The sequence below is a fragment of the Sinocyclocheilus rhinocerous genome, unplaced genomic scaffold (genome assembly GCF_001515625.1).
Source record: "Sinocyclocheilus rhinocerous isolate Xijiao unplaced genomic scaffold, SAMN03320098_v1.1 scaffold1948, whole genome shotgun sequence".
NCBI classification, from domain to species: Eukaryota; Metazoa; Chordata; class Actinopteri; order Cypriniformes; family Cyprinidae; genus Sinocyclocheilus; species Sinocyclocheilus rhinocerous.
Genome location: NW_015644094.1, coordinates 170,379 through 192,285, shown reverse-complemented (window position 1 = coordinate 192,285; position 21,907 = coordinate 170,379). Strand labels below are relative to the sequence as shown.

The window sequence follows — 21,907 nt, the reverse complement described above, 5'->3', positions numbered from 1 at the left end:
ACATTTTGACAAATTATATGATTAGAATTATAATTTTTGAAATTATTGCTGAAATGCTGGAAATGAGCTTTGTTTTCAAATTTAAATTGTGCCTGGTGTGTTTGTGTTCTCTCTTTGGTGTGTTTAGGTGATTGTGGGTAGCATTTTTGAGGTGATTTGGGCAGCAGTAAAACCAGGAGCCTCTTTTGGCATTAGTGTGTTGCGAGCACTACGTTTGCTGAGGATATTCAAGGTTACCAAGTAAGAGATCAAAACAGCCTGTTCATCTGTGGTGCTCTGTAGATTATTGTCCTAAATGATCATATTTATACTATGACATAGTTAAATGCTTGATTCTGATTTGTTGACGGTTCCAAATTAAGTTTCAGAAGACACCAGACAAGAAATTGGATAACAATGACAAGAAAACTTGTTATTAGTGGTTCAAATGGAATAATTGACTCGTGTCCATTGAATTATGATTGAATAAAAAAGCATATTTAATAGACCCGAGGTGTAACAAGTGCTCCAATTCATGGCATGGCTGTGTTAATTCTCAGTAGTTCAACAGTCTGTGTTTATGTATGTATATAGCATACCACAAATCAAGGTATATTTCTTTCCCTAAACTGATATATCATGAAATGCTTTGGCAGGTATTGGAACTCGTTACGGAATCTGGTGGTGTCTCTGCTCAACTCAATGAAGTCCATCATCAGTCTCCTGTTCCTGCTGTTTCTCTTCATTGTAGTGTTTGCTCTGCTAGGGATGCAGCTCTTCGGAGGACTGTAAGTTTCAGGCTGAGGGTTACACTCACATGTCATCTAGTCCATGTTCATGCCATTGTTTGCTTTAGGTTTTACACTGGACAAGCCAACACAGTCCCAAATTTATTTATTATGAAAAAGTAAAAAAACAATGCCCCTAATATTAAACAATGGGATTTATTAATAAAGCCATAAAGTATATTTGATGATTAGTGGTCAGATAACATGGGTTCGTTTTGAAAGTTTAAGTGTTTGGTTTCTAATTCTAATTGATTTCATGCTCTGAGCAGCCAATAATTTACTGTGCAAATAAATTGTGGACAGCACAAACCATAGTTATAAGATAATATGTATTTATTTAATGTATTTAAAGACTGGCTTCTACCAAAAGACAAATTCATTTGTGCCAATATACTATCAACAAAAGATATAGGAAGCATTTTTCTTCCTTAAATAAAGTCTATTTAATTTGTTGCCCTAACTATGCACAATAATATGGTTAGTTTAATTTTATTATGTTTGTTTTCCCTGCTGTCTGTAGTCAGAACAGATCTGCAACCCACTTTTGGATTTGACCCACCAGTTGAGAACCACTTATATAGACCCTTTACTTTTAAGAGCACTTGTGCGATGCACTTTTGACTGAAAATGCATAAATCAGCTCTTGACGTGGAAAAAAAAAAACTCTTATCGTTTACATTCCTCTCTGCATAAGCAGCCATGACTCTTCCAAGCCCTTTCGTTTCATTTACCCCTCAGCCACATGTTAACAAACATGACTGAGCTGATCCAGACTTCATTTCTCTGTTCTATGAATTATTAATCATACGCTGCAACAGAGGAATTGCCAATACACACGCTTCCCATGAGGTAAATATCAGCTTAGATGCACAAACACGCTGTCATGTGATCTACTGTAATATGAAGAGTGCCAGATAAACAAATAGTTGGTGCGAAATGAGAAAATGTTTTTGAAACTTAACAATGTGGGGATAGCTGCAGGAGAGACTATTCCCTCCCGATGGCAGTGAAGTCTTTTCAGATCTGTGCTTAGTGAAATGAGAAATTGCTTTTGTGCTTCTCTGGTACTGGATTTCAGCTCCATAGCACATTAATATTTAAGACTGTAGATGGACATGATAAACTGACTGTCTGATCTATGCAGTCATTTTCTGGGTTGGATGAAAGAGGTGGTTTCATACGTTTGGCTGTCAAGCACATCAGAGAGCAGAGCTACTGAAAATAGTCAGACCAGATAAAATTCTCACTCAGAATCTTTGTTTAATATATATTTTTAATAAATATGAACTTGAAATAAATTACACATAAAATGCTGTTTGCTAACCAGGTAGAACCCAATGTAATAAGTAATTTGTTTGTTCTCACTTTATTTGAAAATGCTGCACGATGAAACAATCACAGCTGATCAAAACACGATTGATGATAATTATGCAGCTACATGGATTTTGAACCAATGGCATTTCATTGTTGGGGCTTCTAGCACGTCATATTTTTTATCATCCCTATTAAAGTTGTACAAACATATGAATTTACGAAAGTTATATAAAATCATGACAATTTTAGATATCAATGTATAGCAACATTTCACTTATTTATAATTATCAGTAGCTTCAGTTTTCTCTCATTATATTGCTGTTGTGCTATTTTCTTCCAATAAATTGAGTAACTTTTTTGATAGTGCACAAGCCCTTAGTTGTGAGATGTTTCTTCTCTCTTTTTAAGCATTTCTCCACATTCTCTAGTAATGAGGCCCCTACAGAGCCCCCGAGAGTGTATATGGAAGAGAATGGTGAAATAAGAAAGCATATTTATTAGTTCTAGAGATGCAGAGAGGAGGATTCAGCTCAGCTTTTATATGCAGATGAAAAGAAACATTATTATTGGAACATATCAGTACCATTTTTGCAGTTTGTGAGCAAACAAACTGAAAAAATGAAAGATTTTGGAATTGGAGCAAAGCTGGCTCTTAAGCATACACATGAGACTCATCCAAGAAAAGGATTCACAGCTCATCATCTCTCTTCTAGGTTTAATTTTGAAGATGAGACCCCGACGACCATCTTTGACACATTCCCAGCTGCTATCCTGACAGTGTTTCAGGTATTGACCATCTGGTGCTATGTGTCTGAACGCTCTCATTTGATATTTGTAATATTTCCATAATTTATTTTATCTCATAAGGTTCTGACAGGAGAGGACTGGAATGCTGTGATGTATCATGGAATTGAATCCCAGGGAGGAGTGCACCGGGGAATGTTCTGCTCCGTGTACTTCATTGTGCTCACACTGTTTGGAAACTGTATCCTTTATATATAACATAGGACTGTCGTTACAGTCATGCTTTTTAATGGCCTAATTTTTCACGTAAAGAAAACAAAATAATATGCACAAATGGTGGTTTCAGTAATGACACTCATCGTAAAATATAAAGCGCTGCATCTCATGATCGATTAGAAATCATTCTAATAATGATTTGGTGCTCAAAAGAGGAACAGAGCAGCATTTATTTGAAATCTTTTATAACATTATAAATGTTATCTATTTAATTAATCTGTGCTGAAAAAGCATTAATTTCTTTACAACAAATCGTACTGACCCCAAACTTTTAGTGTGTGTTAAAAGACTGCATAAAAAAAATTGACAACCTGACTTGCTTGACAGTTTTATTAGATGACCACTTTCACGCAAATTCCTTAAAGCACATTTGATCAGACACTCTCCTCAATGTCTTTTTGGCCATCGCTGTTGATAATCTTGCCAATGCACAAGAACTCACCAAGGTTGGTTGGGCATGATAAGGACGTATGGCAAAAAATATGAAAAAGTCCTGTGCCAATTTATACATAAAAAGTATTTTTTGGGTGCGTAGATTCAGTTAACAAATCATGATTGACAAAACAGAAATCCTCACAACAAACAAATTCAAATGTCATCCATCCATTGAAAAGTAGTATTTCACTGAAGATTATCATATAAAGTGACAACAGAATACCAAAGTGCACTATCAAAAAAGTGACTGTGCATAAAAAGACCAAAAAACAAACAAAACAAAAAGCAAACGTTTCAGTTCATGGCTGTACAAAAATGAAATATGTACATACATGGCCAATACTAGTTACTGTCACACATCTGTACAGTTCCTGCGCACACAACACATGAGTCTCACATTTGTGTATACCAAATGTGTGATCCTATCTCCATGCTCTGACAGTTTTATTAGTTTCATGAGACTGTCTGTAAGGGCTCTTTTGATCTGACTAATGTTTGCCCTGGTCAATAACTCAAGGTAATGAAGCTTTCAGTCCTTTGTGGAATTTACAGCCTTACATGAAGACGGTACCAACAGTATAGGGCCATAAGGCTCTTGGGACATCACTATCTTGATTTGTTGATGCTAGCGGTGCTTGCCATTGAATGCAAATTTATACTTGTCTGTCATTCTCTGTTTCTGTGTCTTACTCCTCTCTCAGGATGAGGAGGAGCAGGAGGAGGCCATCAGTAAGAAACTGGCTCTGCAGAAAGCCAAGGAGGTAAAGGAGGTCAGCCCCATGTCGGCCGCTAACATTTCCATCACAGCGTAAGTCAGGGGGCATTAAACCTGCCCTCCCCTTTCACTAATCCTCTGAAACACCTGTTCATCACGCCATCATGTCCTCTTCATTGCTTTTTTTTATGTGTCCCAAGAATCATATTTCTGTTTGTCTCTGTAAGCACATTTCTGGGTGTTGGTTTTTTGTTATTTTACTGTTGTCACTTTTATTTGGTCCTCAGTATGTCTCTGTAGGATTCTTATGTTCTTTTTGCAGTTGGTCCTGCACCCATAATTGGTTGTCTTTACTCTAAAATGACATGTATACTTGATTCAGCCAGGCTGTGTGGAGATCTACAGATTTTCTTTATGCTTTCCTGCTGAGGCCAACTGAAAAATCAGTCTGTGTTTGATAAGATTTGTTGTTAGACAAAAAGTCGCGGGAAAGTCGTGGCCTAATGGTTAGAGAGTCAGACTCGTAACCCAAAGGTTGCGAGTTCGAGTTTCCGGTCCGGCAGTAATTATAGGTTGGGGGAGTGAATGTACAGCGCTCTCTTCCACCTTCAATACCATGACTGAGGTGCCCTTGAGCAACGCACCGACCCCCCAACTCCTCCCCGGGCGCCGCAGCATTAATGCCTGCCCACTGCTCCGGGTGTGTGTTCACTGCTGTGTGTGTGCACTTAGGATGGGTTAAATGCAGAGCACTAATTCCTAGTATGGGCAACCATACTTGGCCACATGTCACGTCACGTCACTTTAGACACCAATTAATGTACAGTGGAAAATATATTTAGCGAATGAATGATAAATCAAATGAATTATGCCATCAGAATCTGATTCAGTTATTTGCATTTTAACCTAAATTGGTTGTTTAACTGTAGCTAAAGACAGTTATTGTGGCAATTCAATGAATTAAAGCCAATTATGAATTAAAAACCTAATTTAAAACCAACCATATTTGATCAACCACAATTCTGAATATTGGGGTAACGTTCCTTTCAATGTGGTTATGGCCCTGGATATGACTCTTTTGTATTTTTCCCCCTCAGAATCTTGTAGAAATTCTGAATGATTTTTGTAATGTTTATATTGAGTTAACACATTTATTTATTTGTAATTTTTCATTATGAGGAAATTTTTTCCAGTGTTCAAAAGTCCATTTATTGAATCATTTAATAGAATAATATAATGACAAATTTTGTGTAATATAATTTCATTTAATTAATTAATTGAATCCATTTGAATGCACCTGGAATTTGAATGTCTTTCCTAATACTGTGATGCCTTCTCACCTGTTTTGTTTTAAATTCTGTTTTGAAGTCACACTATTGTTGATATGTACTTCCCATTGAGTTGGGTGGAGTTAGTGTCAGAGTGATTGGCAGCTACAGTCCCTGCCTCTGACTCCGCCCCACCAAACTATTTCTTTCCCCTCTCATGGTTTTTGTTTTTGGCATATGCAGTTTTATAAGGCCAAATCCTGGTGCTCTTTCATGCAGCTCCTCCAACTCCAGCTCTCATTCACCGTGAGTTCATTTACTCTCTGTTCAAATCTCCTCTCCTCCTCTGTCCCAGCACACTGCTCTTGCATGATGCCAGACAACCAAACTAGTCTTGCTGACCAGTCATTCACAGTGAATCTTGCAGTTTAACAGATTAAATATTATACATGAACATATTATGCATGGGTCATGAGAGGAAAACCATAAAGAGTAAAATCAGTGAAGGGTAACATTTATAATGGCTTTTATAAAAAAATGTAATGGTTCTGTAACAACATAATGTTTTACAAATCATTAGTTAACAAATCTGAGTTTTTGGATTAAAAAATATACAAAGTTATTGTTTAAAATGAATTAGAAGTAATGATAAAAGGAAATGTTCTGAAAATATTCTTCAAAATAAATTTTCATTTTAAATCGTTATGGTGATAATGTAATTTGATAATTCTTGTTAATGTAATTAATCAAACAATTGATATTTTAATGAGAATATACACTCATATATGCTTATATTAATATTACAATTTTCATGAGCTACTGATATTGTTGATCTTGTTTCTCGCTTATTAATGAAAGCTATTATAAGGTGTTGCTGAAAAAAGTGTAAGTGTAGACTTGAGGTAAACTAGCTAAACTATCAGTATTAATCTGCTTTAGTGTAATGCAGCTGCATCAGTGGGTTCTATACTTAATTTTTTTTTTCTTTTTCTAACTTTATGTTTGTTGTGTTTCTTTAGCTAGCGGGTCAGGCAAGTTTCTGGATACTCTAGATTAACTGTTCACTGGGCTCATTGGCTGCCGCTGGCATTGAGCCGTGTTTTGAGAATCGGCCTTATGTTTCCCAGTGAGCATCACTACTAGAGCTTCTGCTACTGTTAGTGCCTAATGAGTCAGCACTCCTGTCAGACAACAAGCCCATTGCGAGAGTGTCGACACACACACATATATATTCTCTATTACACATACAGGCAGGTGAACTCAGGAATCCAGTATATACTCTTAATTAAATAGAATAGATAGATTTAGAAACACAGAACTTGGCTCGTTGTCAATCTTTTGAGAAGCTAAAGGTTAAAAGTCATTTGTGTCCAAGCTAGTGATAGATTTTTTTTATTAGTTTTTGCAGATGTAAAGGAACAGTTTACCCAAAAATAAAAAGTCTTTCATCATTTACTGACTGTCATATAATTCCAAACCCGTACGACTGGCCTTCTTTAATGGAACAAAGAAAATTATTTTTTGATGAATATTCTCTCATTTTCACATAATAAAAGTGAATGAGGACTAGGGCTGTTACAAGACAAAAAAGCATTATAAAAGTGGTCATGTGAAGTCATACAATAACTTAGTGTGAGAAGCAGACCAAAACTAAGGTGTATTTCATTATTTCATAAATTATGATTATTTAATGATACGTTTCTCTGGAACTGTTAACTGCAAAATCATTGTTAGTTTTGAGAACCAGATCAGTACAATCTGTGAATGAATAATTCTTTTGAGTCAAATCTTTTCAGTAAATTGATTGTTCTAGTTTACGAACCGGTCTGAATGATTCATTCACAAATGAGACATTACCACTTTTCTGATGAACTCTAATAAACTCACAATATAAAGTTTTACGGTCAATAACAATTAAAAGCCTATCTGTATTACACATAAAGCTGTTGTATGGCTTCAGAAGATTTCAGAATATAGCACACAAAACATATGAAATCCTTTTATTGTACTTTTATGGTTCATTTTGGGGCTTGTTAGCTTTAGTCTTGTGTTCCTGTGGCTCAGTGGTAGAGCATTGCGTTAGCAGCGCAAAAGGCCATGGGTTCAATTCCCAGGGAACACACATACTGGTAAAAAATGTATAGCCTGAATGCACTGTAAGTCGCTTTGGATAAAAGCGTCTGCTAAATGCATAAATTATTAATTAAATTATAGTCCTCATTGATTTTAACTATATTTAAAAGAGTGACTAGGACATTAAACATTTGTGTTTCACAGAAGAAAAGTCATATGGCTCTGGAACTACATGAGGGTGAGTGATGACAGAATTATAAATTTTTGTGAACTATTCCTGTAATGCTTCAGTTTGAGCAGTACTGAAGGGTTTAGGGTTGTAGAGAGTCTGGATAAGTCTGCCATCATCTCATCTCTCTCCACTGTTTTGTACATTCTTTCATTTTTCCACCATTCGTTTTGCACTGTCTGTCTTTTATACATATTTATTCCTTACTGATTTTCTTGTCATATGTTAGTCCTCTTACCTGTTTTCTGTCACTGTGGGGGCTCTTAGCGTGTCTGTTTATATCTGTGTATTTCAATGTGTGCTGTATGTGTTTTAGGAGTTTTGTCTGCTCCCCTGCACATCACTACTTGAGGTAATGGTACTGCATAGGGCATGACTACTGCATCAGTACATGAATGGACGTGTTTTGATCATCTGTATGAAATTTACTTTTGGTACTTAAGTACTTTTAAAAGCAAGTACTTCTGTACTTTTACTTAAGTAAAAATCTGTCTTTACAACTTTCACTTGTAATGGAGTAATATTTGACCAGCAGTATTTGTACTTTCACTCAAGTAATAGAGTTGTGTACTTTGTCCGCCTCTGTGTATGACAAAAGACAAATACTCATCCTTGACGCGCCTCATAGTGTTTGACAATGTGGACTATAATCTTGCCCCTCATTCATAGATATATGTTGACGTTAACCTGTGATTTCATTTTTAACCTTTGGCCAGCTGTAAAAAAAAAATCATCCATCACATTTCCCTCTTTGTACTTAAAAGCTGTTGTAAGCTATTTTTGGTCGATACCACACTTAAAATTAAGAGTTTGATGAAGGATGTGTATAGTTTTTTTTAGCCAGAGAAAGTTAGCTAAGCCAGAGTGATTAGCTTAAAGTTAGCAATTCTGCTAACACTGTTTACAGCAGCTTATAGCACGTTGATAACATCCCAGTCTTTATTTTTGCTGAGTATGTTAATATTTAATAGAAAAGGGGAAATTTTGGAGCTGTGGCATAATGATTAGTACACATGCTCTGACTCATTGAGCTGTAGTGCTCATGCAAGTTTGAACATCCTGTTCCTCTCTTCCCCCCAAAGTTTACTGTGATCTCTCTGCTATCTGTTATTATTAACATGGCCAAAAGTCAAATAAACAGAAAAGGGAAATGAAGATCACACCTTGAGGTCCTGTCATACAGTAAAACCAGGGAGTTTGCACCACTTCGTCCTGCTTGTCCACAAGAGCTACAGTCTGACCTCAGGACTGTTTCACACCACAAGGCCTAGTTAGTGCTTTAGCAGTAAATAGTGTCTGAAAATCAGTCTCATCTCTCTCCCAGCCTCAGAGAGTGTTCTCTTTCCCATCACCTGTCTACACATTGCTGTATTTCACTCATCACTCCCTTGAACACGACCTGCCTGCTAGAGGTGTGCCCAGAATAGAGCAATGTGGAGAAAAGAGAAGTGTAGACGTGTCACTTTTCCCCAGCTGAATCTTTTCCTTACTTTTGTACTTTTTACAGCAATAACTGTCTTGATTCATGTTCTCTTCATGCTAACTAATTGGATAAGAAATAAGGTATAAGATTACATTGCCCAGAAGAGACACGATAGGATAAATATAGGAGACCTCTGTCATCATTTGTTCACACGCATGTCGTTCTAAATCCGAATGACATGGGGTGTGATTAAACAATGACAGAATTGATTTTGTGCGTGAACTGTTCCTTGTAAGGGAGCAATAGATATGAGGTCATTAGACCTGACAAATCGCTCTAAATGTCCTACACTTAGAGTAAAGGATGCATGGTTAAACTTCATGACCTAAATCATTGTTCACAAACGTTTGCAGGATGAGTAAAGCATGCCCATAACTAATCTTTGCAATCTGGCATCCATAAAGACCTTCTTTTTATTTATACAGTGGTTAGTTCCAGTCCTCAAATCTGCTTAAACTAACGCCGTTCCAAGAGCACTGACATGTAGTCCAGTAGCACTGGGACTTTTCACTGTTTGTATCTCTCCGCTGTGTTCAGTGTTAGACAGATCCTGCTTTGGCTTTGTTTAGAACTATTTTAGTTAGCAGAGCAAAAACAGACAAAATTTCCAGCAATATTATGTCAAAAATGTATATTATTTAATATTAACTTTCAATGTTGTAGTCGAGACCAACTCATTCATATCTAAATCAAGACCCAGACTAGAAGGGGATTGAGTCAGAGTCAAGACTGAGTTCACATACTCCAGAGTCCATGACAAGATCAAGGTCTTGGTCTTGGTTCTCATGTCTGAGTCCAAGAGCATACTTTCATGGTCTCGGTCTTGTCATGCGGACTCAGTCTTCTTTGGATCTCGGTTTTGACTCAAACTCAACCCTCTTCTGGTCTAGACTACAAAACTGTTAATTTGTGTGAATTTCAGCCATTCAAAATGAATTTTCAAATCGATAAGGATTTTTAAAATAACGCAAACAAGAAATCACCATCTAGAAAGGGGGTCTCGACATGGATGGAGACTAACGTCAACGCCATGCCTAAGTGTTTTTTTAATTGAATCTGTCTGAGGCTTACACATTTTTTACCTTAAATCTTCTCTTCACTAGTAAAGAACAGCAGCGTTCTCTAAAAATGATGTCCGTGTGGGAGCAGCGCACCACGCAGATTCGGAAGCACATACGGGCCAGCAGTGAGGCATTATACCAAGAAGAGCTCAACCCCCGGCTGACCTCTAACCTTCACCTCCGCCCTGACATGAAAACCCACCTGGACCGGCCTCTGGTGGTGGAACCTCGTTGTGATGGTCCCATCAGTCCCCACAGAGGCTGGGACAAACCCCAGGATTTGCAAGGGGAGGGCGGCACACTGGAGGAACGAGTCCCCCCTGTGATGGAGCCCCCACAGTCACACCCACCACGCAAGCACCACCGTCACAGGGAGCGTCCCTCCAATGAGACCAATGAAAATGGTGACACAGGTCATGGCAAAGAAGGCCGGCATCACGTCCATCACAGCCGCAGTAAGGAGCATGATGGGACACGGTGTAAGGAGGGGAAGAGTGACAGGAGCCGGAGCAGAGAGGGGGGCCGCAGACATCACCACCAGAGCTCAGTGGATGAGGGTGGTGGGGAGAGAGAACATCGTCACCATCACTCCCACAGGCATAACAGAGAGGGCAACGGAGTGGTCAGTGCTGGGGGGAAGAGCGAACAGCGGTCCAGGCAGAAGGATGGCTCACGTTCGGGAACAAGGGAGGGAGAGAGATGCTCCAGGGGCGAAAATGGAGGTAATGGAGGGAGGAGACAGCACAGACTACGTACCAGTAAAGCTCAGTCCACGCTGGAAGGAGAGGAGCAACAAGGGAATGAAGAGAAGGAGGAGGGCAAGTCGCACAGCCACAGGTAAAACTTTCTTCTCAAATATTTTTGAAAAGATGTTTATTTTTTATTTTTTATTATACTTTAGATTGAACAGCACATTTGTTCTCAAGTTCCCAAGAAAACTGAACCATGTTCCAGTAGCTACAAGACTGTTGACCTTATTCATATGAGCAGTGGTGGAGATGACTCCCTTAAATCCATTCAGCAAAAAGATTCATTGAGATTTGTTCATTGATTAATTCAGTGACTTTCTTTTTTCTTGGTCATTACACCCCAGTGGGTGGTGACCAGTGACTTTTTTATACTATAAGCATATTTATGTACTCATCAGATTTGTTCGCGAACATTTTAAGCCAAACATTTATTTACTTAATAAAATGTGCATATCAACATATCTATGACTCAAAAAGAGTGTTGTCAGTCAACACATCCTCATTCATGAATGAGATGCTTTCTTCATTTAGTTTGAGTCCTAGTTTGTTTCTGAGTCGGTTTGTTTCCCAGTGCCTTTCTGAGTCAATCCAAACTCAAAACACCAACACGTTCATTGAAGGGTCTATTTATTCAGTGGGTCCAACCAATAATATGCTCTGAAATATGAATCAGTGCACAGAATTGACAGTGAAGGATTTGTTCACTTAAAAGATTAGTTCAGAAACACAGAGACATTCATGACCAAAACACCAAAGTGTAACCTCATTTTGACTCACTGCTGCAGACACATGGACATGGGAGGAGATTCACTGGCTGTAAACCCCCATCAACCTTCAGTTGGGAACCGATGGTGTCTTGAGAAACCAGAAGACTCGGACAATAAACTAAATATTGGTCAGACTGGAGGAATGGGCACACACATACCTGTGACCGTCACATCTCCCCCTGGGGAAACAACCCTTATTCCCAGTTAGTATTTCTCATACTATACTATACATACTATAAGGTCACTGTGACCAATTTTTCACTCATTTTATACTCGCATTTGTGTGCCATTTTTTCAAGGGTGATAACATTGCTACTGGCAACAAGCCAGTGTTGGTCTAAAGCTTACAAATATTTAAATTCACACGTGACATCTGTTTGTCTTCTCAGTGAACAGTATAGACAGTGAGACGATGCCCATGACTGAGAAGAATCTGGAGGATCTGAACCAGAGCAGCCCTCGTCCCGTCCTTCCCTTCAGCTCCATGTTCATCTTCAGCCCAACCAATCCGTAAGTGTGTGTGTGGAAAATTCATGAGTCCCAGTGCTTTCAAAACCATGTGCATTTGAACATTTACCCCAGTGCAATGTAACAAATGCTGTTGTTAGAGCTAAACTTGCATTGAAGCTGAAGTATTCCTTCAACAATTTTTTTTGTTAGCTTGACAGTAGCTCACATTCAAAAAAGGCTTTCCAGACATAAGCTATTTTTTGTCGACAAGTATTGGTGTAGCATGGCACAGTTGAATGAGCATGTCAAGTACACCTTACCATAATATTCTTGCTTTCAAGTAGTGTTTCACAGTTTATTATCTACAGTAATTAAAAAAAAAATGTCTCGTAATGAAACGGAAGTAGTGACAGATCTTTTCTGTATTGTGACATACTTTCAAGTTATTACAAAAAATAAAAGCATTTAGGGCAGAGACTTGGTTCTATCCATTGGTTGTTGATTGGATGGAAGCAGACATGAAAGTGAGCTTAGAGTTAATTGTAAGAAGGGATGGGTTTAAGTGGACTAAACGATCAAAGAATTCTGGCATACATCACCAGAGAGATATCTGTTGTTTTAGTGATCCAGATCCAGGGCCGGATTATCCATAGACGGGATTGGGCGAGTGCCCTGGGGCAACAGCCAGTAAGGGGGCACCAAGTGATTAAGATAATAACTAGACCTTTAAAATATTTTTCATGTTTTGTATATATATTATTTTGCTGGAAGAGATGCAGATACAAAATAAACAGTTAGTGATACAATATATACAGAGAGAATATAAAATATATGCATATATAAAGAATTGCGATTGGGTCAGGTCCAGCCTGGTCTCATTAGTGTTTATATGTAGGTATTAATACGTAACATTTACAAGCACAAAATGTATGTTTTTGTACGTTTTTTTTATGCTAAAACGTACAATTTAGACGTATTTCAACGTTTAAAATGTACAAATCGCTACGTATTTTAGCTAAAAAACGTAAAATATTTACGTATCTTTTATATCATTAAGATATTCGATATATATATATAGATTATATAATTTTATCAATAAGCGATTTAAATTTTTAGACCCCTTAACCTACCCCCAAACCTAAACCTACCCATTTTATAGCAAATATAAAAGGATATAAAACGCAATTGACCGAAATATGCAGGAAATAACCATTTTAGTAATAATAGCATTAAAAATATTTTTATAGTCGCTAATCCAACTCCTACCTTTAAACCTAAACATAACTATTTCTGTACTGTATAAGAAAAACATGACAGACAGATAAATGTAATTATAATAATTTATTTATTGCAAAAATGTCAAAAGCAGTGACAGTCGGTGTGGGCTTTGCTGCTTACGGTCACTGGACTCGCTGCTTGGGATGGAGATGAAGATCGCCGAATAAAGGCTTGGATTTGGGTCTGTTCCGCGCAGTCGTATGGATTCGGAAGATTTGGATTACAGTGCACGAATAACATTTTTCATTTCGTAATTCTTGCGTTTTTGATGTATTTTATAGTTCTATTGTCAGTCACAGCATGTCGGAGAAAACGCCTTTTGTGGCCCATGGCAAACAAAGTAAGCATTACATGACAAGTAAAGGTTAAACGATTGCAGAAATATTATTTATTTTAAGGGTTTAAAGTGAAGTCCTGTTTAACATTATGTAGGCCTATTCTTGGAAACGAGCTGGCAGCAGAAATCACAGAACAGAACGAAATGTTATCATTTCATATTAAGTAAGCGAGTAAACAATTTAATAATGCAATTGAAAACATAAGGTCATTGATATGACAACTAAAAACAACAACAATAATAAAATTAATGGCGCGATTTCGATATTCATAAAGATTCATTTTTAGGTGTCGTCAAAACATCAGTTTTGTACGTTTAAATGCTGAAAATACGTAAGTATTTGTACATTTAGATGCTGAAAATACGTCAGTATTGTACGTTTTAGTGCCTGTAAAAACGTAAGTAAATGTACGTTTTGTACAAGTGTAGGGGGGCACTTTAAATGTGGTCACCCTAGGGCACTACACTGTGTTAATCCAGGCCTGTCCAGATCCATGTATTGACATTTTATTAAAAAAAAAAAAAAAAAACCTATTCAAAACAAATATTCAAAAAATGATACACATGAATGGATAAATCATTCACAATAAGAACAATCACATGCATTTAGAAAATAGATAGGGTGAATTTTCATTTCATGTCGACTTTAAAAGTAGCTTGATTGTCGTTTCTACTATAAATTATGATTACTTACTGTATGGTACAATTTTAAAGTAGCTTCCACAACACTGCTGGGTGTCGTTCTGAACATTCACATACAGCATTTGTAGATGGAGACTGGCAAACCACCAATGCTGTTATATCTGCAAACGTTTCTACTTATTACTTGTCTCAACCGTCACTAAGAATGGTTGTGAACTTTAATCGTGTGTGTTTAAGGTAAACACTTTAAGATCTTTAAGTCTGAAAGGCATCCAGTTCCATAAACCGCCACATAAAGCTGTGTATTAATGGGCAATTGCCAAATGCACTTGTCTGTCATGGTCCTGTTGGTGAAACAATATAGTAATACTTTTATTTTACTATATACTAATGCCACATGGGTGTTTTTTCACCTGACCGTGCCTACCAGACATGTCTGCTAAAATCTACACTATTACTGAATTAATTGTTGATCTCAGACCTTGCCTATGGCCTGCATGAAAATATTAACTATCGGTGATTAATTAAATGCATCTGTCTGAAGATTTAAAGTTATGTTTCGGTAACAGACTTCATTATGTAATTGTCTTCAGCCTCACTCTCATAGTGTGGGGTTTTTGTGTGTGTGTGTGTGTGTGTGTGTACAGGGTGAGGCGTCTGTGCCACTACATTGTGAGTCTGCGCTACTTTGAGATGTGTATCCTGGTGGTGATTGCCATGAGCAGTATAGCCCTGGCTGCGGAGGACCCAGTCCAAGCTAATGCCCCTCGTAACAATGTAAGTCACTCATATGTTTTGTCTGAGCTGGTCTGACTGTTCAAAGTCAGATTTTGTCAGTGTTTGACCTCATTTTCCTATGACTGATGAAAATCTGATGACCATTTTACTTTTCACTTCATAGGTCCTGAAGTATTTGGACTATGTCTTCACTGGTGTTTTCACTTTTGAGATGGTCATTAAGGTAATTTTATGGTAAATTACACTGTTTAATTGGATATCTCATAGAAGAAGTGATCCAGAATTCTTCTCATGACCAGAGATAAGGCTATTTGGTGACAGTCTCTCTATGTGAAGCCCATTGACCCATCTTAATATCAGGGATGTGCAAAATTATGTATTTTCATAAACGACTAGTCAGTAGTTTGTCTGAACAACTAGTCAACTACAGTAGTTGGTCTAATTAAGATCACATAGGACATGATCTTGGGTTCATAAATAGTTTCAGTACAGTAACTGACAGATTCTCACCAAAAAAATCTGCAAAATTTCTACAAGCTTTTATTGTACAAAACTGTCATATTCCTCACAATAAAAGTTAGTATTCTGTATAATAATGGGAACATTGCTCACAGCGAATGATATAAAGTCTGTCAGTAATTGTCTTGAAATTTATTGTAAAGGCAGTGAATTTGTTACAGAAATGGTGCTTTGATGGCTGTAGTGATGGTGTCAAGGTTTCAACCTCAATAATCTTTCATATTTATGCTTCTTCTTTGAAAAGATGGTGGATTTAGGTTTATTGCTGCATCCTGGTTCATACTTCAGGGATCTGTGGAATATTCTGGACTTCATTGTGGTCAGTGGTGCACTGGTGGCATTCACATTCTCGTAAGTTGCCTTTAATTTACAAATACCTAAACCCCATAAATTAGAACACTCTTAATTAAAATCTGTACTTAACCATGTTTGAAGTTTATTATTGATCTTGGCTTCAAACTAGTTCTTGCCCGTATACTCCTATTCTTTTTTTAAAAGGTTTTACTTTACACTCGTTCCCACAGCAAAACAGTCTTTGTCTGTCTTTGTTGTACACATTCAAGGCTGCAAACTCCCACTGATCTGTTATTTCCTTCCTGTCCTTCTCTCAGAGGTGTGGGTCAGTTGACATCACTTTATTGCACTTTTGAGAATGCAGTCTCTAAAAGAATGAGCGTGTGTGTGTCTGTGTCTGTGTCTGTGTGTGTGTGTATATTGTTTGGTCAGTATAAAAGTAATAGAAGTCTATGGAAAATCCCCACAATTCATGTAAAAAAGTGTGGGTGTGTGTGTGTGTGTCTGTGTGTGTGTGTGTGTGTGTGTGTGTGTGTGTGTGTGTGTGTGTGTGTGTGAAGGAACTAATAAAGGAGTTATCTGATACGATCAGCTGTTCGCTCATCTCCTGTGGTTTAATGGATGAGCCATTGCAACACTTTAGTATTGAGGAGATGTTATTAGCTGCTATTAGAAACACTTGCCAGTTCAACAGAAATAGAAAAGAGCTGTAATGTTAAGATTTTTAATTGCTATGGTGCTGGTGCAATATTGTGAGATCAGTGGCAGTGCTGACTTCACATGATACACCAGCCTCTCCACTGCCTGAGTAAGGCAAGCTGAACAGAGAGTGGGTGCAATACCTTGAAATACTGCTTCAGAATTGCAGGAGTATCTCAGAATGAAGGGGTCTCTCAGCTGTACTGACTAATCTGTCCTACTTCCTGTTTGTTTTTATGTTTGTTTCTGTGTTGTCATGTCAAAGACGTGTTAAATGTGAGTGTATTGATGTGCTGTCACTGATTTCCTCTCTTCCTCTGTTTCTCTCTGCCTGGAATCGCTTGAAAGGAGCTTCATGGGGTAACGCCTTAACTCTCCCTGTGTCTTTGTTTCTGTCTCTGTCTCTCTCTCTTTCACTGTTCGTCTTCTTGCCTGTCTCTGTGTGAGTCCAGTAATGCTTAGCCCATAGGCAAGTGTTAAAGCATGGGATCTTCTGCAGTGTTTCAGCCTCTCCATAATTCATCATTTGGCATCACTCACACATTTGCAGTCAGTGAGCTTGATCTTCTTCTCCATGCCATTTAATTCTCTGTTGTCATGGAGGGCAGACACTATCGATCTGTTTCATTTCCTCGAAACATTCCTACCATTCTCAGTAGGTCTTCAGTGCTTACTGAATATGGAGCATCCTGGACGATCCCTACAGTGACCTCAGACAGGATGATCAGTGCATGTGTCATATCATATCAAAGATGACCTGTTCAGTTGTGTTGGAGTGGCATATCAGGGCAAGTCTGGCTTTTTTTGCCCAGTAAATGCACCATTGTTCACTTTAAACATCACATCCATGCTCCATTGGTGGACATGAGAGAGCATGAACATATTTATTGTACATGCTTATCTTTCTGCATGTTTTCGGACTCACATGAGAGAGTGTGATGTACTGCAAACGTGACTGCTGTGATTGGCCAGATCTTTGAAAGTGCTCTTTAAAGCATAAAAGACAGTTATAACTAGAGATGCACTGATATTAAAATTCTATAATGACTAAATAAATTAAATACAAAACACCAAAAATTAACAGCATAAAAAATATATTTTTTTAAGGTATGATGTTATTCATTTAGATTTTAAAAAATAAGTTTTTAGCTAGCTTTTATTTAGCTTAAAGGGGTCATATGATGCAATTTCATTTTTTCCTTTCTCTTTGGAGTGTTACAAGCTCTTGGTGCATAAAGGAGATCTGTAAAGTTGCAAAGACTAAAGTCTCAAATCCAAAGAGATATTCTTTATAAAAGTTAAGACCTCGCTTTTCAGACCGATTAGTTTTGTAAAAATCGACGCGTTTCAGAAGGCGGGGCATACAGGAGAAACAATAATGTACAGTATGTGGAAAATAATGTGTTTTTTTAACTTTAAACCGCATAAACACATTTCATTACACCAAATACACAAAATAATGTTCTTTTTAGCAGCATCATATGACCCCTTTAAGATGGAATCCAACAGTGTTATTTAAAAAAATAAGGACGTTTAAGGATTAACTTGATTGTTAGATGACAGCAAAGGTAATTGTAATGTTAAAATTTGAAAAATTAGCATGTACAATTAAATATCAAATATCAACTCAGTTCAACTTTATTACTAGAGCACTTTCAAAAACCACAATGGGTACCAGAGTGCTGTACATAAAAGTAGTCAAATACATTAAGCTAAAAAACTACAAAAACACATATAATTTACAATACATTATTAAAAGCTAAGGAAAATAAATGAGTTTTTATAGCCCTCTGAAATGGCCCTAAGGTCAGCTGTCACCAAATAAGCTCTATCACCTTTACATTTCAGGCGCAATCAAGCAACCGTCAGACACAACTGATCATTTGAGCAAAGAGATGGAACGGTTGATATAAACTAATTAATTGATACCAAGATAACATGCATCCCTGGATATAACATTTCGCCCATATGTGACTGACCGAAATTAACACCTGTTCAATAAAGTATAATAGTAATGTTATACTTTTTAGGTTTATAGCCATTTGTTATTTTTATAGCCATCTTTCAACCATGCTTAAAGTTCATAAGCATGATATGAATCAAATCAGGACTGATCTATGGCAAGTCTTGGTATTCACTCCAGATCTTGATTGTGCTGGTTTTCAGATCCATCCTCAGATGTTCCCTCTCTGTCAAGTGTACCCCTCATCTCTCCTACAGCTGTCTCTGCAGACTCCATTCTCTTACAACCTTAAAAGAAATGAACGGCATTTGGAAGTGTCTGTTTCACCCACCATACAAAGCCTCTTCCTCCCTTTTGTCAATTTCCAAAACATTTGCCTGAAAAAGTCCCGCAATTTCCTGTTTCTCCTGCATACGGTCATCAAAGTCATTATGTCAAAAGAACGGTGCTCATAAAAGTCTTTTTCATTCTCACTGAAATGTTATGTGCAATGTTCTGAAAGGATGATGTGGTTTACTGTTAGTGCAGAGGTACTTTCTGTTGTCAGCATGTCATAATGTTTTGCCTTTTGCTTTGTGTTCTTCTCATTCATTAGATCACATCAAAGCGTAAACAGGTGGGGAACCCCTGATATTCTTTTTTCTCCTTGATAAATCTTCTCTGTTCCTCATTGTCCTGGGCTTACTGGGATTATGTCCTTTACTGTCACTACATATTAGTGGAGTGAGAGTATCTGTACAGGGTTGGAGCCTCTACAATAACACTGCTAGCCTTCAACAGCACCTCTAAATGATTGTTGATTGATGTTGTATTGATGTGAAAGAGCATTTCTCCACCATCATCGTTATCTGGGGTCCTGTGAAAGTTACCAGGGTGTCCAGTGGGACGTTATTGAGGTTCTTTATAGTTCGTAGTGGGTTTGGGGGATAAACATCAGGCCCTGTACAGTAAATGCATGCTAGACTAGTGTGCATCAGGGAGCATGGGTGGAGTTGCATGACCTTGTCGAGCCCTCTGATTGGGCCAGAAGAGTAACTTCACCATGCTGATTGGTGACAATGCTGTAAGGTCTCTGCTGATTGGCTGTTAGATTGGTGTTCATTGGATTTGTAGAAGAATGTATGAACTGTGCATGTGTGAGTAGACGTTGGCACTTTCTAGGGGTGAAGTTGAACCTTTGCTTATTATTGTAAATGCTAGAAATCTGCAAATGTTACTACCACCTGCTCTTGCACATGGAAAGATCTGTTGTAGTTGTAGGTCATTTCTTGTAGTAGGAAATATGTCTATGTGCAATAGAGGGGAATCACTGCTTGGGGATTTTTCTATTGTAAGCATTTTCACAATAATTTCTTGAAGTTATTTTCTGCTGAATCATTTGTCAGCAACAATCATACACCTGCCAAAGCAATGATTATTTCAACGCTTTATCGAAATAAGAGACCGTGAATAAATTAGATGCGATATGAACTGTCAGATATTCTGTTGTTCTCTCTTCCATTGCTGCACTGGAAGAACTAAACGGTACCTGCAAATAAATGCAAATGATAATGACCGGCTTACTGTACATTATCCCACTTATTACACGGCTGCTCTCCGAAATAAATACATGAAATATTTATTTGAGCTGAAATAATTTTACCTGTATGTTATTGTCACGATGTCACACACACGAGGGACGAGGAGATGCTGGAGAATGCTTTTAACAGGACTTTATTGGAACCAAGGGAGACGAACACAGGAAGACCTTCACCGGAAGAAGTACAACAGCGGACAGAGAACTAGGGACTGGGAACACTTTTTATACACACAGGAGGAGGGGCTGACGAGACACACCTGGGATCAATGGAAATTAAACATGGGAAACACCTGGGAAGAAATCAACTAAATCAGGACAGGAACAGGAAACAAACCAAATATGGGCACAGGAAGGCACATGGGGAGCAAGACACACACAAAACATGGAACAGAGTCTGACAGTTATCATGTTAAAACCTCTAAGCGAAAACGATTACAATTACATAATCCATTACAATGTATAAAACAAACAGCCGAGCAACGAGACAAACGCTTGAACGATATTACAGTAAAATTTGTACAGAAGTCATCCAGAGTCATTTTTACTGTAGTCAATAACTGAGACGCAATATGGCGTCAGTTGCATTTGCAGGCGGTGTGATACGAGAGGTGTAAAAGTGCAAAAGCCAATTTTATCGGATTTGTATACAGCGTTGACATGGGCGGCGGTATGAAATTTCTGGCCACGGAATGCCGTGATCGACCAATCAGAATTAAATATTCAAGAGAGCCGTGTAATAACTAGTTGTAATATAAGATAATTGGGAGAATGAATTGGCACATATAGTAATTTACCTGCACTTAATTTTTTCAGACATCCAACAAAACACATGCCCTGCATCAAAATAGGGGCTTAGTGAAGGTTATTTGAATGAATGTGATGTCTTACAAATAATATGACTCTGTTTGCACTTTGCCTGCATTAGATATAATGCAAAGGGCTTCAGTTATTTCATATGACCATGGAGTATTTCCTCATGATTCAGTTAACGACTATGCTTGTCCTTGCAGTTACTTCATTAAATGACATTGTTAGCTTGGCGGTTATGATTGAGCATTTAGGAGCTGAAGCATGACTGATTTCTGCTGAGGCCTGCTCTTTTCTTTAAGGGTGAAATAACTTGAAATACATTTTATTTAGCCGTCCTTTTTCTTTTCATGCTCTTCGTTTAATGAATACATGCACTGTATTCAAATCTATGCAGTCATTTCATCAAGGTGACACATTTGAAGCATGTCAGCGTGATAAAGACTTAAAAGCAAAACAGCATTGGTTCCTGAAAAGAAACAATGCCCTTTTTTAGGGCAGGTTTCTTTGTTATCATTGGTGTCGTGTTGTTGTTTTAGAATCTGATGCACAGCAGCGTTTGGGTAAAATTCATGTTCCCTTTCTTATTTGATGCACGAATAATATTAAAGTGTCATTCAACAACAAGCTAACAGTTCTGATAGAGCTCATTAATGCAGAGATATTAACTGTTTTACCTGCATGCAATAGAGATATATGTATTTCATACTCTGTCATCAA

At 37.7% G+C, this 21,907-nt stretch overlaps 1 protein-coding gene across 1 annotated transcript in view; it reads left to right on the top strand.

The window, feature by feature from the left end:
* LOC107757972 (voltage-dependent N-type calcium channel subunit alpha-1B-like) overlaps positions 1-21,907 on the top strand; it is a 109,065-nt gene that overhangs the window by 56,468 nt on the left and 30,690 nt on the right. The window contains 16 exon segments of the mRNA XM_016575584.1: positions 128-240; positions 636-767; positions 2,795-2,867; positions 2,949-3,066; positions 3,480-3,547; positions 4,238-4,344; positions 5,763-5,825; positions 8,138-8,173; positions 10,408-11,202; positions 11,900-12,084; positions 12,271-12,391; positions 15,236-15,365; positions 15,490-15,549; positions 16,090-16,196; positions 17,187-17,198; positions 19,397-19,417. Of these exon segments, the coding sequence (XP_016431070.1) occupies positions 128-240; positions 636-767; positions 2,795-2,867; positions 2,949-3,066; positions 3,480-3,547; positions 4,238-4,344; positions 5,763-5,825; positions 8,138-8,173; positions 10,408-11,202; positions 11,900-12,084; positions 12,271-12,391; positions 15,236-15,365; positions 15,490-15,549; positions 16,090-16,196; positions 17,187-17,198; positions 19,397-19,417 (2,141 nt within the window).